The 15,849-nt window shown below is 39.9% G+C and overlaps 1 protein-coding gene across 1 annotated transcript in view; it reads right to left on the bottom strand.

Moving 5' to 3' along the window:
* Positions 1-15,849, bottom strand: part of LOC119476987 (probable serine/threonine-protein kinase kinX) — a 39,653-nt gene that overhangs the window by 17,434 nt on the left and 6,370 nt on the right. Inside the window, exons 2-15 of the mRNA XM_037750725.1 lie at positions 13,014-13,229; positions 10,698-10,748; positions 9,465-9,590; positions 9,139-9,165; positions 8,413-8,439; positions 5,402-5,781; positions 3,883-5,341; positions 2,351-2,515; positions 1,959-2,189; positions 1,634-1,696; positions 1,344-1,382; positions 1,140-1,181; positions 976-1,044; positions 745-786 (exon numbers count right to left, since the gene is read on the bottom strand). Of these exons, the coding sequence (XP_037606653.1) occupies positions 745-786; positions 976-1,044; positions 1,140-1,181; positions 1,344-1,382; positions 1,634-1,696; positions 1,959-2,189; positions 2,351-2,515; positions 3,883-5,341; positions 5,402-5,781; positions 8,413-8,439; positions 9,139-9,165; positions 9,465-9,590; positions 10,698-10,748; positions 13,014-13,229 (2,937 nt within the window). The remainder of the gene's footprint in view (positions 1-744; positions 787-975; positions 1,045-1,139; positions 1,182-1,343; positions 1,383-1,633; positions 1,697-1,958; positions 2,190-2,350; positions 2,516-3,882; positions 5,342-5,401; positions 5,782-8,412; positions 8,440-9,138; positions 9,166-9,464; positions 9,591-10,697; positions 10,749-13,013; positions 13,230-15,849) is intronic.

Raw genomic sequence — 15,849 nt, 5'->3', positions numbered from 1 at the left:
AGACTGTTGCTACGTACAACAGACCGTTGCTACATACAACAGACCGTTGCTACGTATAACAGACTGTTGCTACGTACAACAGACTGTTGCTACGTACAACAGACCGTTGCTACATACAACAGACCGTTGCTACGTACAACAGACTGTTGCTACGTATAACAGACCGTTGCTACGTACAACAGACCGTTGCTACGTATAACAGACCGTTGCTACGTGTAACAGACCGTTGTTATGAATAACAGACCGTTGCTACGTATAGCAGACCGTTGTTATGAATAACAGACCGTTGCTACGTATAGCAGACCGTTGCTACGTGTAACAGACCGTTGCTACGTGTAACAGACCGTTGCTACGTATAGCAGACCGTTGCTAGCCGTGTAATAAGCAGGATAATGTACAGCTAGCAGGTCATTGTTGTGAAATAAGCCCTTTCAGGGTGATGAGAGACGCTCAGCGTCGCCGTCAGGGTTTATTTCACAACGATGACCGGCTCGCTGTACATTATCCTTTATAGAAGAGTACATTATCCTTTATAGAAGAGTGTCATCCTGACTGCCTATACTTTAATATTACTACTATCTGAATGGAAGGTTGAAGGATTGTACAGATTGTAAAGTGATTTGTGATATTGGGCGATATAAACATATATATATATATATATATATATATACAATAGGAAACTTGTGTTGTGTCTAATCACAGATGAGTGACTGCGACTTATTAGCGGCTGAATCGTCCACTTACCTTTCCTGTCCGTCTTGGTGGGACTCTTTTCCACTCTCTTGGCTTTTTATTGGAATGAACAAGAGAAAACATCCCGTTAGTTTAAGCAACACTATTTATCAGTGTGAGGTTAAAGCTAGCTAGTTAAAGTTAGCTTAGCATAAAGACTGGAAACAGTTGATCGGCCTGATACTTCATGGACAGATGAGCTCCTGATTCACCGTTCCACGGCTGCAGTAAATGTGTGAATACCTCTGAGGAGAGCAGGAAGTCTCTTGATCCGCCGGATTTTTGGCTCCAGAGCTGCAATTCTGGGCAGAGCTGGAAGCAACACCATCCCATCATTTAACTCATCCCATCACAGTAAGAACAAGGATCACACCGGGTGCTCGCTATGTTTCAGTGTTCAGTGTTACCTTTCCGTTTTGGCTTTTCATCGGTCTTCACAGCTTCACGCTCTTAAAATCAAACAAAATGAAATTATTAGTTATTAGTTAATGTTTAGTTTTAGCTTAGAGACGCAGGTTGATCAGAAACACTGAAACATCATCATCACCATACATTAGCTTTGTTTGTCTTTGGAGTTTAGTGTCAGAACCTTGTTCTTATCCGTACTGTACCTTTTCTCCTCCTCACAGCTGAAACTCTTCTAACAGCATCTGAAAACACCAACATCAGATCACTGACATACAACTACGACCTGGAACAGCTTTATCAGAGAGATGTGTTATCTTTCACCAACACTCTTCTTTCATTCTCTCTGCTACTGTGAAAACGTTAAAGTGAAGCGCTGCAGCTACCAAACAGCCTCTAAACTGACTCCACCTGAACCTTCAACCCTTAATGGAATAAAGTCACACCACCGACACTCTGCTCAAACAAAGACGTTCTTCACACGACAGTCTCAAACCTTTTCTGTCTGCTGTCTTGGTGGCGGTCTCTTTGACCTTTGCAGAGGTCATACAAGGACACACTGAAACCACAAAGCACACGGTCCAGGTGAGGTTACAGGTGAATGTGATATATAGCAGTCCAGGTGAGGTTACAGGTGAATGTGATATATAGCAGTCCAGGTGAGGTTACAGGTAAATGTGATGTATAACAGTCCAGGTGAGGTTACAGGTAAATGTGATGTATAACAGTCCAGGTGAGGTTACAGGTAAATGTGATGTATAACAGTCCAGGTGAGGTTACAGGTAAATGTGATGTATAACAGGTGTAACGGTCTCTCTGACCTGTGGGTTCAGTCTTTGGTGCTTCTTCCTCCTCAGGTTCAGGTACAGGTTTGATCACATCCACCATGGCCTTCTCCTCATCGTCGTCTTCATCGTCCTCCTCCTTTTCTCTGTCTTCAGGCTCGTCTACTGTTTTCTTTAGTCCAGCTGTCGGCTCTTCGTCCTCCCCCTCATCATCATCATCATCATCATCGTCCTCCTCAGCAGCAGCAGGCTGAGTGGTGACTGAGGCTGAAAGCAGAAACAGACGTTTATATTCATGTGTCAGGTGACTGATGACGTTGAACTGTAGTTTACTATTGACTTCATAAACACTGAATATGAATGAAATACACTTTAAGAGAAACTGTTAGATGATGTGTATGAAACGCAGCAGGTAGTGTGATAATCACCAACTGTTTCTGCTTCAGCATCCTCAGGCTTGTCTTCATCAGCAGCCTGTTTGACGTCTTCCGCATCCTCTTCCTCTTCCTCATCATCCTCCTCATCCTCCTCCTCTTCCTCGTCTGCCTCAGTCTTTACCGCCTCCTCCTGGACAGTGAACGCTGCAGTGGCAGCTACAAACACACAGTCAGAGAGCAGAGAAGGAAAGAGATGAAACTCTGATGCTTTTTAACAACAGCCGCCATTTTGGACTGAAAAAGCGTATTATTATTATTATTATTATTATTATTATTATAATTATTATTATATGGTCTGACCTGTACTTATTATCTGTACCTAAAGTCCACACAGAACTAGGTAAGATGGCCTTCTCCTGGAACACACTGGAAGCTCAGTTGAAAGTGGAGTCTGTTGACTTTTGATGAATTTAAAACATGATTGAAAGACCTGGAAGAGAGTCAGTCAGGAGCTGTCTGTGTTTCTGGATACTTTCACTTTAGCGTTGGCTTCCAACACTTGATTTGAATGTGTTTGTATGATATTATGCTATGTATTTATTCAGCATTTGTTTTATGTTGTGGCGTCTGAAGTTTGTTTGAATGCTGCTGTCTTGGCCAGGTCTCTTACTAAAGAGATTCTTAATCTCAATGAGTACTCCTGTTGAAGTAATCCCTTTTTAAACTACATAATAATGTGATAAACAATGATAAAGTATTAATCCTATAACCCTGTGTTTATAACTGAAACAGCATACAATCATAGTGCTGCTGTATTTTCATTAGAGCCCCAGTGCTGTAACTCACAGCTCTAAGTCAAAATCAAATCACCAGATCACCTCTCAGCTGCGTGGACAAGGCTGCCACTGAAGAGCCCAGAACAGGGAATCTGTCTCTGACGTAATGGATGTGGGGGGGCAGCTAGAGCAGATGTATGGTAGATGTTGACAGAGACCAGTAGAAGTGGAGGATACGAAGATAAATGATAGTAAAAAGGAGGGATGAGTTCTTTGATCTAGTATAGAGGGTTGTGATGTAAAGCCCGCGGACAGTCGCGTCCGGAACGGCTCGGGTTTGGTTGTGTTTTTGTCTGCTGATATTGAAACACAATAAAACTCTGCTTCTTGCAGCATTAAGAGATTCACCTGAATAACCTGTTGACTTTCTGACACCGTTAAAATGAACATTGAAGAACATTGAACTGAGATCTCAGCCACTCCAGACCCAACACTACCTGGTTAAATAAAGGCTAAATAAAATATAAAAAATGATATATGTATAGAATATGTTATTGTTCAACAGAGGCCTTTTCAGTAGAATATGACAATAGAATAGAAATCATTTATTTGTACTTTTGTTTTACCGGCGTCCGGTCGTCTCTTTCAGTCCAAAATGGCTTCTAACTATTGACTTTCACTTCTTAGTGATATACGTTCTTTGGTTTAGTTTCACAGCCAGTGTTCAAAGATTACCTGTGTACTTGTGCTAATCAATAATAATAGTAATCAATAATAATAATAATGATCAATAATACTGGAATATACCTGCTAGCAGGATGTCATCATCATCATCATCGTCTTCTTCGTCCTCCCTAGCTAAGGACTCCGATGGGACATCTTCATCTTCATCTTCATCGTCTTGATCGAAGGTGAACTCAAACGAGCTGCTATCGATATCTTCATCATCCTTATCGTCATCGTCGTCGCTTGTGTCATAGATGATGTCATCACTGAAGACAGTCTCTTCATCAGTTGTAGGATCAATGTCGTCATCATCTTCATCGCCTAAGACTCCGCTGTCTGTGCTCTCAAAGGGAGGGACGTCCACTTCCTCTTCCTCCTCCTCTTCATCATCGTCTTCTTCAGTGACATCATCAGGTCTGTCACCGTCGACGTCGACGTCAACGTGGACGTCTTTGTCAAGGTCAAAGTCCAGGTCTTCGTCTTTGAGGTCGCTGTCTTCGTCATCATCTTCATCGTCTGCAAAGTGCTCAGAAGAGGCGACGGAGACGTCCTCGTCTGATTGGTCCAGCTCTTCATCATCGTCTTCCTCAAAAACAGGTAGAGGAGGAAGATCTTCCTCTTCAGCAGGTTTATGATCTTCCTCATCTTCCTCATCCTCAATGGCAGCAGGAACAGGAGGAAGATCGAGCTCCAGGTCTTCATCGCTGTCTCCTGCGATGACATCATCGCTGTCAGACGTCGGGACGCCCTCCGCTAATCTGTCGTCTTCATCGTCTTCATCGTCGTCCTCTTCCTCCTCCTCCTCACTGGAGAGAAGTGCAGATTCACTGACGTCTGAGGTGTCAGTGAAGGCATCGTCACTGGAGTCGTCTTCGTCTTTTTCATCATCTTCGTCAGGCAGGACTACGTCTTCGTCACCGTCTCTGACGTCAACGGGAGCGCCAGACTCTTCATCCTCAGACGGGGGGGTAGGTTCAGGAGACTCTTCTTCATCATCTTCATCATCTTCATCATCCTCAGCAGCTGCAGGTTCAGGCACCTCTTCAACATCTTCATCATCTTCATCATCCTCAGCAGCTGCAGGTTCAGGCACCTCTTCAACATCTTCATCATCTTCATCATCCTCAGCAGCTGCAGGTTCAGGCACCTCTTCATCATCTTTGTCAGCCTCTTTCATGTCATCTTCATCATCATCATCTTCTTCAATCTCAGCTGCAGCTGCTTCAGGTTCCTTCTCATCTTCCTCGTCTTCATCCTCATCTCGCTCCACCTCCTCTTCCTCCTCCTCCGCTTCCTTCACCTCATCATCCTCTTCATCAGCAGCTGCTTCACCTCCCTCCTCCTCCTCCTCCTCTTCTTCAACTCCTTCTGCTGCTTCCTCTTCTTCCTCTTCTTCCTCCTCCTCCTCTTCCTCTTCCTCCTCGTCCTCAAGTTCTGCCCCCACCTCTTCTTCCTCCTCCTCCTCTTCCTCTTCCTCCTCGTCCTCAAGTTCTGCCCCCACCTCTTCTTCCTCCTCCTCCTCTTCCTCTTCCTCCTCGTCCTCAAGTTCTGCCCCCACCTCTTCTTCCTCCTCCTCCTCTTCCTCCTCCTCCTCTTCCTCCACTCCTTCCTCCTCCTCCTCCTCCTCCTCCTCTTCTTCCTCCTCCTCGTCCTCCTCCACTCCTTCCTCCTCCTCCTCATCCTCCTCTTCAGCTTCCTCCTCATAATATTGTTTATACTCCTCATCATACTCCTCTTCATAATCCTCTTCATACTCCTCCTCGTCGTCCTCCTCCTCGTCATCCTCCTCCTCTTCCTCCTCATCTGCGTACTCCTCCTCCTGCTCCTGCTCCTGCTCCTCCTCCTCCTCCTCCTCCTCCTCCTCCTCTCCAGCAGCCTCCACTTTGTCTCCCTCTTCCTCTCCCACCTCCTCCTCCTCTTCCTCTTCCTCCTCCACCACTTCAATCACTGGTTGTTTGGTCTGAGCCTGCATCCCTATGACTGTAAGAAACACGTTGGTCTAATTAGTACTGTAATGATATGAATGTTAGTTATTATATTAATAATTCATATTAATAAAGTAACAATCAATCAACAAATCAATAAAGCCACAAATCCCTTATCAGATATTTGAGCTCTGGTGGCGTTATGGAGTAAAGATCATATTATAATAGTGATGTGGAACATTTGAAACCAGTTGCTTATTTATTAGTGCTGTCAATATTTAAACGTGATTAATCACATGATTATCGATAGTTAATAGTTAATCGTGATTTAACTGCAAATTAATCACACATGTTGTATCTGTTCTAAACGAACCTTAAAGGGAGATTAGTCCAGTATTTAATCCTCTTATCAACATGGGAGTGGACAGATAATATATATATATCTATATATATATTTATATATATAGATATATATATATATTTAGCAGGTCAGCTAATGATGTTTTACTGTATCTACTGTATGTTGTTATCTAGTGATGTTTTACTGTATCTACTGTACGTTGTTATCTAGTGATGTTTTACTGTATCTACTGTACGTTGTTATCTAGAGATGTTTTACTGTATCTATTGTACGTTGTTATCTAGTGATGTTTTACTGTATCTACTGTACGTTGTTATCTAGTGATGTTTTACTGTATCTACTGTACGTTGTTATCTAGTGATGTTTTACTGTATCTACTGTACGTTGTTATCTAGTGATGTTTTACTGTATCTACTGTACGTTGTTATCTAATGATGTTTTACTGTATCTACTGTACGTTGTTATCTAGAGATGTTTTACTGTATCTACTGTACGTTGTTATCTAGTGATGTTTTACTGTATCTACTGTACGTTGTTATCTAGAGATGTTTTACTGTATCTATTGTACGTTGTTATCTAGTGATGTTTTACTGTATCTACTGTACGTTGTTATCTAGTGATGTTTTACTGTATCTACTGTACGTTGTTATCTAGTGATGTTTTACTGTATCTATTGTACGTTGTTATCTAATGATGTTTTACTGTATCTACTGTACGTTGTTATCTAATGATGTTTTACTGTATCTACTGTACGTTGTTATCTAATGATGTTTTACTGTATCTACTGTACGTTGTTATCTAGTGATGTTTTACTGTATCTACTGTACGTTGTTATCTAATGATGTTTTACTGTATCTACTGTACGTTGTTATCTAGTGATGTTTTACTGTATCTACTGTACGTTGTTATCTAATGATGTTTTACTGTATCTACTGTACGTTGTTATCTAATGATGTTTTACTGTATCTACTGTACGTTGTTATCTAATGATGTTTTACTGTATCTACTGTACGTTGTTATCTAGTGATGTTTTACTGTATCTACTGTACGTTGTTATCTAGTGATGTTTTACTGTATCTACTGTACGTTGTTATCTAATGATGTTTTACTGTATCTACTGTACGTTGTTATCTAGTGATGTTTTACTGTATCTACTGTACGTTGTTATCTAATGATGTTTTACTGTATCTACTGTACGTTGTTATCTAATGATGTTTTACTGTATCTACTGTACGTTGTTATCTAGTGATGTTTTACTGTATCTACTGTACGTTGTTATCTAATGATGTTTTACTGTATCTACTGTACGTTGTTATCTAATGATGTTTTACTGTATCTACTGTACGTTGTTATCTAATGATGTTTTACTGTATCTACTGTACGTTGTTATCTAGTGATGTTTTACTGTATCTACTGTACGTTGTTATCTAGTGATGTTTTACTGTATCTACTGTACGTTGTTATCTAGTGATGTTTTACTGTATCTACTTGTACGTTGTTATCTAGATGATGTTTTACTGTATCTACTGTACGTTGTTATCTAGAGATGTTTTACTGTATCTACTGTACGTTGTTATCTAGTGATGTTTTACTGTATCTACTGTACGTTGTTATCTAGTGATGTTTTACTGTATCTACTGTACGTTGTTATCTAATGATGTTTTACTGTATCTACTGTACGTTGTTATCTAGAGATGTTTTACTGTATCTACTGTACGTTGTTATCTAATGATGTTTTACTGTATCTACTGTACGTTGTTATCTAGAGATGTTTTACTGTATCTACTGTACGTTGTTATCTAATGATGTTTTACTGTATCTACTGTACGTTGTTATCTAGTGATGTTTTACTGTATCTACTGTACGTTGTTATCTAGAGATGTTTTACTGTATCTACTGTACGTTGTTATCTAGTGATGTTTTACTGTATCTACTGTACGTTGTTATCTAATGATGTTTTACTGTATCTACTGTATGTTGTTATCTAGTGATGCCCATTGACTTTCACTGGTCAGATGGTCAATGTTAGGAGGAGGTGTGAAGCTCTGTAAAGGCAATGGGAGCTGCCTTTTTTTCCCTCAATGTGGCCCTTATGCTCCGTAGTACATTGTCTCTTTGGCCCTCACTGCATTAGACTTATACTACACTATATACTTAGACCATAAACTGTGTTACCTTCATCACAAAGATCACATGTTTTGCAGCTCCAGACAGATTTTTTATTTTAAAATGTCTCTTTGATAGTAGGTTTAGGACCTTTAGGATAAAGGTTGCTGACCCCTGGTCTAGTCTGTAATGAATCAAGCTGAAACGAGAGGTGCGTACCTTTACTTCGAGAGGGTAGAAATTCTCCTAGAACACAGAAAGAGAAATGGAAATCAGAAACAGAACTAAACAGAACTACAGATTTAACTGGATCAAGCATGTCACTGTTTGGATGCTAATAAAGAACCTTGTTAGTCCGTTTAGTAGAAGTTGAACAGCTCAGCGGAAGCAGAGGTTAGTGAGAAACAGACAGTATAGTGATTTACTGTTACCAGGGTGAGGAGGGACAGGACTGATTATAAAGAGTTCATTTACACGTTCATGGAAAAATAGGAATCATAAAATACCTTTTGTTCTCTTAATCATCACCTCCTCCTCCTCCTCCTCCTCCTCCTCCTCCTCCTCCTCCAACCATCTTGAATCTTTGAGATGGTTCATACATAATATCAGTCCCTCCGTCCCTCAGCCACACCTTTAATGTATTTACTGTATGTTCCTGCAGTGGCATCACTATCCATCTGAACAATCTTCACCCATTGATTTCACTTTATTAGACCCTGATTAAAGTCATAACTTTACGAGAAAACAAAGTTGTAATATTACGAGGATAAGGGTACCGTCAAGTGAGGACAGATTGCAGTACATGTGCAGTTCAATGATTTGCATTAAATCAACCAAATGCCTTCTTTTAATGATTATTCATTTTCTAAATCTATAAAGAACATCACATATAAGAATGCAGCGCAGCAGAATGAGGACTGAAACAGGAAATACATCAACACAAACCTTTTTTTCTCACTGCGTATAGATTTCCTAGAAAAGAGGAAAGAGAGATGAATTAAAGCATGATGTCATCAATTAATCAACATTTTACTAAATAGTTCAGCTTTTTGGGGATGCACCGTTTGTCTTTCTATCATGACTGTTAGAGCTGGACGATCCACCTCTCTCCTGATTCATCATGTCTATATACACTATATCTATATATCTATATATATCTATCACCATACCTGGTGCTGATTCCATATGTAATGTGATTTCTAGTGATTGTTAAAATCATTAAAACATCTATTTAGAAATCCTAAATAAAAGAACATTTCTAATGACTGCACCTTCGTCTTCTGCAGGAGCGACCAGGTTGGAAACAAATTTCAACATCACGCTGATGACGTTGGTGGATTCCTCCACGGCGTCGTTCACCGCCTTCATGGGGTCCGAGCCGATCCTGCTGAGGCCTCCTGGTGGATCAAGGACACGGATACAGTTCAGGTCCGTCATCTAGTTCTGCTGAAGCTGTTCTCCTGCTTGTTCCTGACCAAGCCAAACAAGAGTTTCTGACTCTTACTCACACATTTGCTCAGTGCAGACGTCTCTCTGCACTGAGCAAATGTCAGCAAACATCAGCTCTAGAGCGAAAGGGTTAAACTGTGGTGGGGCTGCATCAGGCATCACCCACCGTCCAGTTTAACCACAGCAGGAGGCCTCAACATCACATACTGCTGTGCACTAAGCATCTGAATACATCACAGTGACCCTCTTTCATCAACTCACTCCTCATGAGATCTGATCGGCTGTTAAACATGTTGATTGATTTACATATAAATATAATATAGTTAACACACTAGTAGACAATTTAGCTTCAGACTGAACAGACTGAGAGTCTCCCAGTGAAGATGAACCCAGGCAGTTTGATGGAAGAGGACCAGTGATCCCAGCAAACACCTTTGAATCAGAGAGGAAGAAAACTAGATATTGTTCTCCTTATTTAGACATTATGTAATCATATCATCTCATTACTCAACGCATTGTTCATTACTGAACCTAAAGTCAGTTTTCCAAGCCCTGACTACAACCAGACCTTCACAAACAAATAAATAAATAAACACAGAAAGAAATCTAGAAAAATAAAAGTATAGCAGTAAAATCCATTTTAAAGGCGGAGACTGATTTATTTAATTTTTCAGATATCTATATACTGTTTGTGTTTTATGTTTTTTCCTGGTTGGAATCTAAATACTTACTAAATATTTCAAGTATTTGAACTATTTGTTTTCTTTACACAAATATATAGACGACATAAGAGAGAGATAAACGAGAGAAATATTTCTTCTACACAAATTAAACTACAAACTATTCATAACATCATGTATATCTGGAATACTGTCAGTAGCAGACAGAAATACATTGAAAGCTAGTATCAGCAGTCAACGTTAGGTCAACGTTAGGTCAACGTTAGGTCAACGCTAGGTCAACGTTATGTCAACGTTAGGTCATTAGTAGGTTGTATCAGCGCCTTTAGAAGCAGCTTCTGGTCGGAGCGGTTAGTAGCAGATGAGGTGTCTTGCCTCTACGGCCTGAATCCTTTAAAACCTTCCTGACGACAGGAGGTGGGCGACCTGGTTGGAGGAGAAACACAGCGGCAATAAGACATCAGACATTTAACAGAGCGGGGAAGCGAGAAGAGGAGGGAAAGAAGGAGTTCAGTAAAGTATTTCTGTGATGGCATGATGAAGAAAGAGATGTTTATGATTCATATTATACTAATAATACTGTCAGAAAGAACAAAAGAGAAGCTGATATTTCTGTTAATATCAACTGATTTGTCCTCCCGTTCTTTTCTCCTTTGTTTGGAGGTGAAATTGTGAATATGAATGATTATTAATAATATTACAGTCTAGGGAAACATGTTGGCATTGTATGTTTCTGCAAACCACGGACACGTTGATCGAGCATCGAGCATCGAGCGACCATTACTGAAAGTTATGTGGTTTAATAACGAGTATAACGAGCTAGAAAGTCCACTAAAGGCAGGTGGGAGCTGTAGTGGACGGGTCTAACAAACTCAGGACTTTCACCCAGGAGGACGCTGTTTGTGTCCCGTGTGACACCAAAAATGACTTTACGTTTTTTACTTAACGTTTGGCTTGTTACATAACTTCCCATAACAAAGTCTACTAAGGGTTGTTGTTGTTTATATACGGTAGTTACGTTGGTACATATGTAACCAAAGGTAAACATCGACTTTACGCTTTTTACAAGTCATTGTTTGTTTTACGTAACGTTGTTACGCTTGTTACGTAACGTTACGTAAGAACGTCCGATAAGGGCAGTTATTTAGCTTTTTGTTGTATTATTTGAACACAAACCATGATGTGTGTTTTCTAATCTTAACCAGGTAGTTTTGCTGCCTCATTAACAACGTTAACCACGTGGCAGTGTGCGTTTCTGCACGCGAGATATGAGGCTGATATGAAACGTACCGTGTAGTTCAGAAACGTGGATATTCAACATATCCCTGTGTTGGGAGGGAAAATGGATGCACTGCTATGTTTTGGTTGTGCTACATTATTCTAGTCTCTTACGTTACTTTCTGTTCATTAACAGAGAGAATCAGGCGTAACAAAGAAGGAGGATTAAAGTAGGATGTTGATGTTAGGGTTAGAACATCCAGTAGAGGTGGACACAACAGAAATACATGAAGTTCTAGAAGCATTGTTTGTTTTAATGTTGAGAAGAGAAATGGAACCAATGCTTCCAACTTAGTGATGTCACTGTTACAGAGAAACACATCACAGCTAGTACATTTCATACCAGGGCAGTACAAAAACATTCAGATAAAGAATCAGACTCAAATAGAGAAAGAGAAAATACAAACAACAACATCTATGATAAGACAAATATATCTATATCTATATCTATATCTATATCTATATATATATATATATATATATATATCTTCTTGTTGCTGTAGGCACTGTTTTATTCTTCACTTCTATCTTTGACAAATAACTGACCCTCCATGCTGAAAAACTGCAGCTCCAATATATGACGTATGTACATATATATATATATATATATATATATACATATATAGTATATAACCCTGTGTTAACCCCGTGTTAACCCCGTGTTAACCCTGTGTTCTTGGTTGATAATAGTGGGAGAAATGGAAACTGCTGTTTTGGGTGTTTTGTTTTGTAACTTCCGTTAGTGACGTTTGTCTCGAGTTGTTTTTTATCGATGTTTGTGACGTGTTTTCCGTAGCTGTGTTAGATTGTTTCTGTACATATTTTACTTAGTTTATGTTCTTATTTTAAGCCCAACCATGATGTTTTCCCTTACCTTAACTAAGTGTTTTTCTTGCCTGAACCTAAGTTAGTACAGTTGTGAAAAGGCTAAAGTGCGTCCTCATGACACGCAGAAGGTCCGTGTAATGTCGTGGTATTTAAGCGCCTTCCAGTGAGAGCGGGTTGTCCTTTAAAGGAAGAAGAGAGAGGTGAGAAATGTGCAAGTAGACTTCTGAAACCGACTTCTCAAACCAAACCTCCGTCTTGGGAAATGTGTAAGATCTTAATAATCAAACTTAATGATCTGGAAGTCCAGTCCAAAGCCCGTAGAACTCCGTCCCGCACGCTACGTGTCACAAGTATTGAGCTGTTGCAGCAACGCTGCCCCAAAACCAGTCTGAAGCCGCCAACTGGAGCTGAGTCTCCTTTACAATTCGCCCAAGTTCTAACCCTCAGAACCGAGCCCATCTGGTAGCCATGTATGAGCCAGAGCCGGCCCACATCTGGCGCCAGAACAGAGCCAGGTGTGCCTGACTTGGCTGGTTGAGTAAAAGCAGGTGTGAGAATGTATATTATATGTCATCATGTCCTCACCTGAAACGGTCCTGTAGTCCATCAGGTCAAACATGATGACAAAAACACAAGACCATGTGATGAGTAGAGCCAGAACCAGGATCCAGGCCAGCGGGGAGCTGAAGGTCGAGTGGAGGTCTTCTGTAAACGTCTTCTTGGGCCCTCGCCCCGACGCCGCCCCGGCGTCTACGTTCCGGTCGATGACCATGATGGTGGTGGTGGTGGTCGACGACCGCGCTGAGGAGCAAACAAACTGTGATCAGATGCAGAAATATGAAATATGGCCTTCAATAGATCCGTTTTTATTATCTTTATGATGTACAGGCTCAACACACTATTCCATATTAATACAGGTAACGTTGGGCGCTGTCCTGTGCAGCCACAGCAAGGTGACATCATGGTTACCGGAGGTAGTACAAGTACTCACACCTTGTACTTAAGTTAACGTAGCACCACAGTGTAGAAATACTCTCTTACAAGTACATGTCCTGCATTAGCATGAAAATACTGTATACTAAAAGTAAAAGTCCTCGTTATGCAGAATAATATATTGGATTATAATTATTGAATTCATGTGTTCATCAGTTTAATGTTGCAGCTGATAAAGGTAGTGATAATTATACTTTATCTACTTGATACATTTTTATCGTTATCTATATTACATCCTGATTTATTTATGCTTTTTCAAACATTTTCCCGAATTTATTTTTTGGGGAATTTTCAGAATTTTTAAAAAAAAAATGTCAGACTTTTTTTTTCAAACATTTATGCTCATATCTGAATCTGCAACGTAACAAGTAACTAAAGGTATATATTTGCCTCTGAGATGAAGAATAGAAGTAGAAAGTAGCAGAACATGTACATATCCAATCCAAATGTATTTATAAAGCACATTTAAAAAGAACAAAAGTTGACCAAAGTGCTGTACAATTATACATAAAAACATAAAAACAACTCAATAAAACACTCAGACCGACTTAAAACCAACAGGACATTAAAGTAATAAAAGTCTTAAGACCACTAGGACATTAAAATAATAAAAGTCTTAAAACCACTAGGACATTAAAGTAATAAAAGTCTTAAGACCACTAGGACATTAAAATAATAAAAGTCTTAAAACCACTAGGACATTAAAATAATAAAAGTCTTAAAACCAACAGGACATTAAAATAATAAAAGTCTTAAAACCAACAGGACATTAAAATAATAAAAGTCCAATAGGAAAGGGAAAAAAAGGATTAAAAAAGGCTACTCTCATGCCGAGGAATAAAAGAATAAAATACTTAAGTAAGGTACAAGTAGCTCACAACTGTACTCAAGTACAGTACTTGAATAAATGTACTTAGTTACTTTCCACCACTGACATTTACTAGATGTCACCTGATGGTTAGTTAGATATCAACATTACCCCTTTATTGTGGTTATTAACATTATTATCATTAGTAGCAGTCGTGGTTGTCTGATTGTCTGGCTGTCTGGCTGTCTGGCTGTCTGGCTGTCTGGTTGTCTGGCTGTCTGGCTGTCTGGTTGTCTGGCTGTCTGGCTGTCTGGCTGTCTGGTTGTCTGGCTGTCTGGCTGTCTGGATGTCTGGCTGTCTGGCTGTCTGGCTGTCTGGCTGTCTGGATGTCTGGCTGTCTGGCTGTCTGGATGTCTGGCTGTCTGGATGTCTGGCTGTCTGGCTGTCTGGATGTCTGGCTGTCTGGATGTCTGGCTGTCTGGCTGTCTGGATGTCTGGCTGTCTGGATGTCTGGCTGTCTGGCTGTCTGGCTGTCTGGTTGTCTGGCTGTCTGGCTGTCTGGATGTCTGGTTGTCTGGCTGTCTGGCTGTCTGGCTGTCTGGCTGTCTGGCTGTCTGGCTGTCTGGTTGTCTGGTTGTCTGGCTGTCTGGCTGTCTGGCTGTCTGGCTGTCTGGTTGGTAGTTTCCAGTTTATTGGTATTAATGTGGTTTAAATAATCCAGTCACTCATTTATATCGACGGACAGCCTAAATCAAAATACAACAAAACATAGTAGAACAAATGGTTTGCACCTACTGTATATGCATTCATCCAAACATTATACTGTAATCTATACGTCTATATACGTCTATACACGTCTATATACGTCTATACACGTCTATATACGTCTATACGTCTATATACGTCTATATGTCTATACGTCTATATATGTCTATATACGTCTATACGTCTATACGTCTATATACGTTTATACGTCTATACGTCTATATACATCTCTATACGTCTATACATCTATACGTCTATATACGTTTATACGTCTATACGTCCATACGTCTATATACATCTATACATCTATACATCTATATACGTCTATATACGTCTATACGTCTCTATACATCTCTATACGCCTATATACGTCTATACATCTATATACATCTATATACGTCTATACGTCTCTATACATCTCTATACGTCTATATACGTCTATACGTCTATATACATCTATACGTCTATACGTCTATACGTCTATATACGTCTATACATCTATATGTCTATATACGTCTCTATACGTCTCTATACGTCTATACGTCTATATACATCTCTATACGTCTATACATCTATACGTCTATATACGTTTATACGTCTATACGTCCATACGTCTATATACATCTATACATCTATACATCTATATACGTCTATATACGTCTATACGTCTCTATACATCTCTATACACCTATATACGTCTATACATCTATATACATCTATATACGTCTATACGTCTCTATACATCTCTATACGTCTATATACGTCTATACGTCTATATACATCTATACGTCTATACGTCTATACGTCTATATACGTCTATACATCTATATGTCTATATACGTCTCTATACGTCTC

This window comes from Sebastes umbrosus, chromosome 18 (assembly GCF_015220745.1).
Source record: "Sebastes umbrosus isolate fSebUmb1 chromosome 18, fSebUmb1.pri, whole genome shotgun sequence".
In the NCBI taxonomy this organism is placed as follows: Eukaryota; Metazoa; Chordata; class Actinopteri; order Perciformes; family Sebastidae; genus Sebastes; species Sebastes umbrosus.
This window is presented reverse-complemented; position numbering and strand designations above follow the sequence as displayed.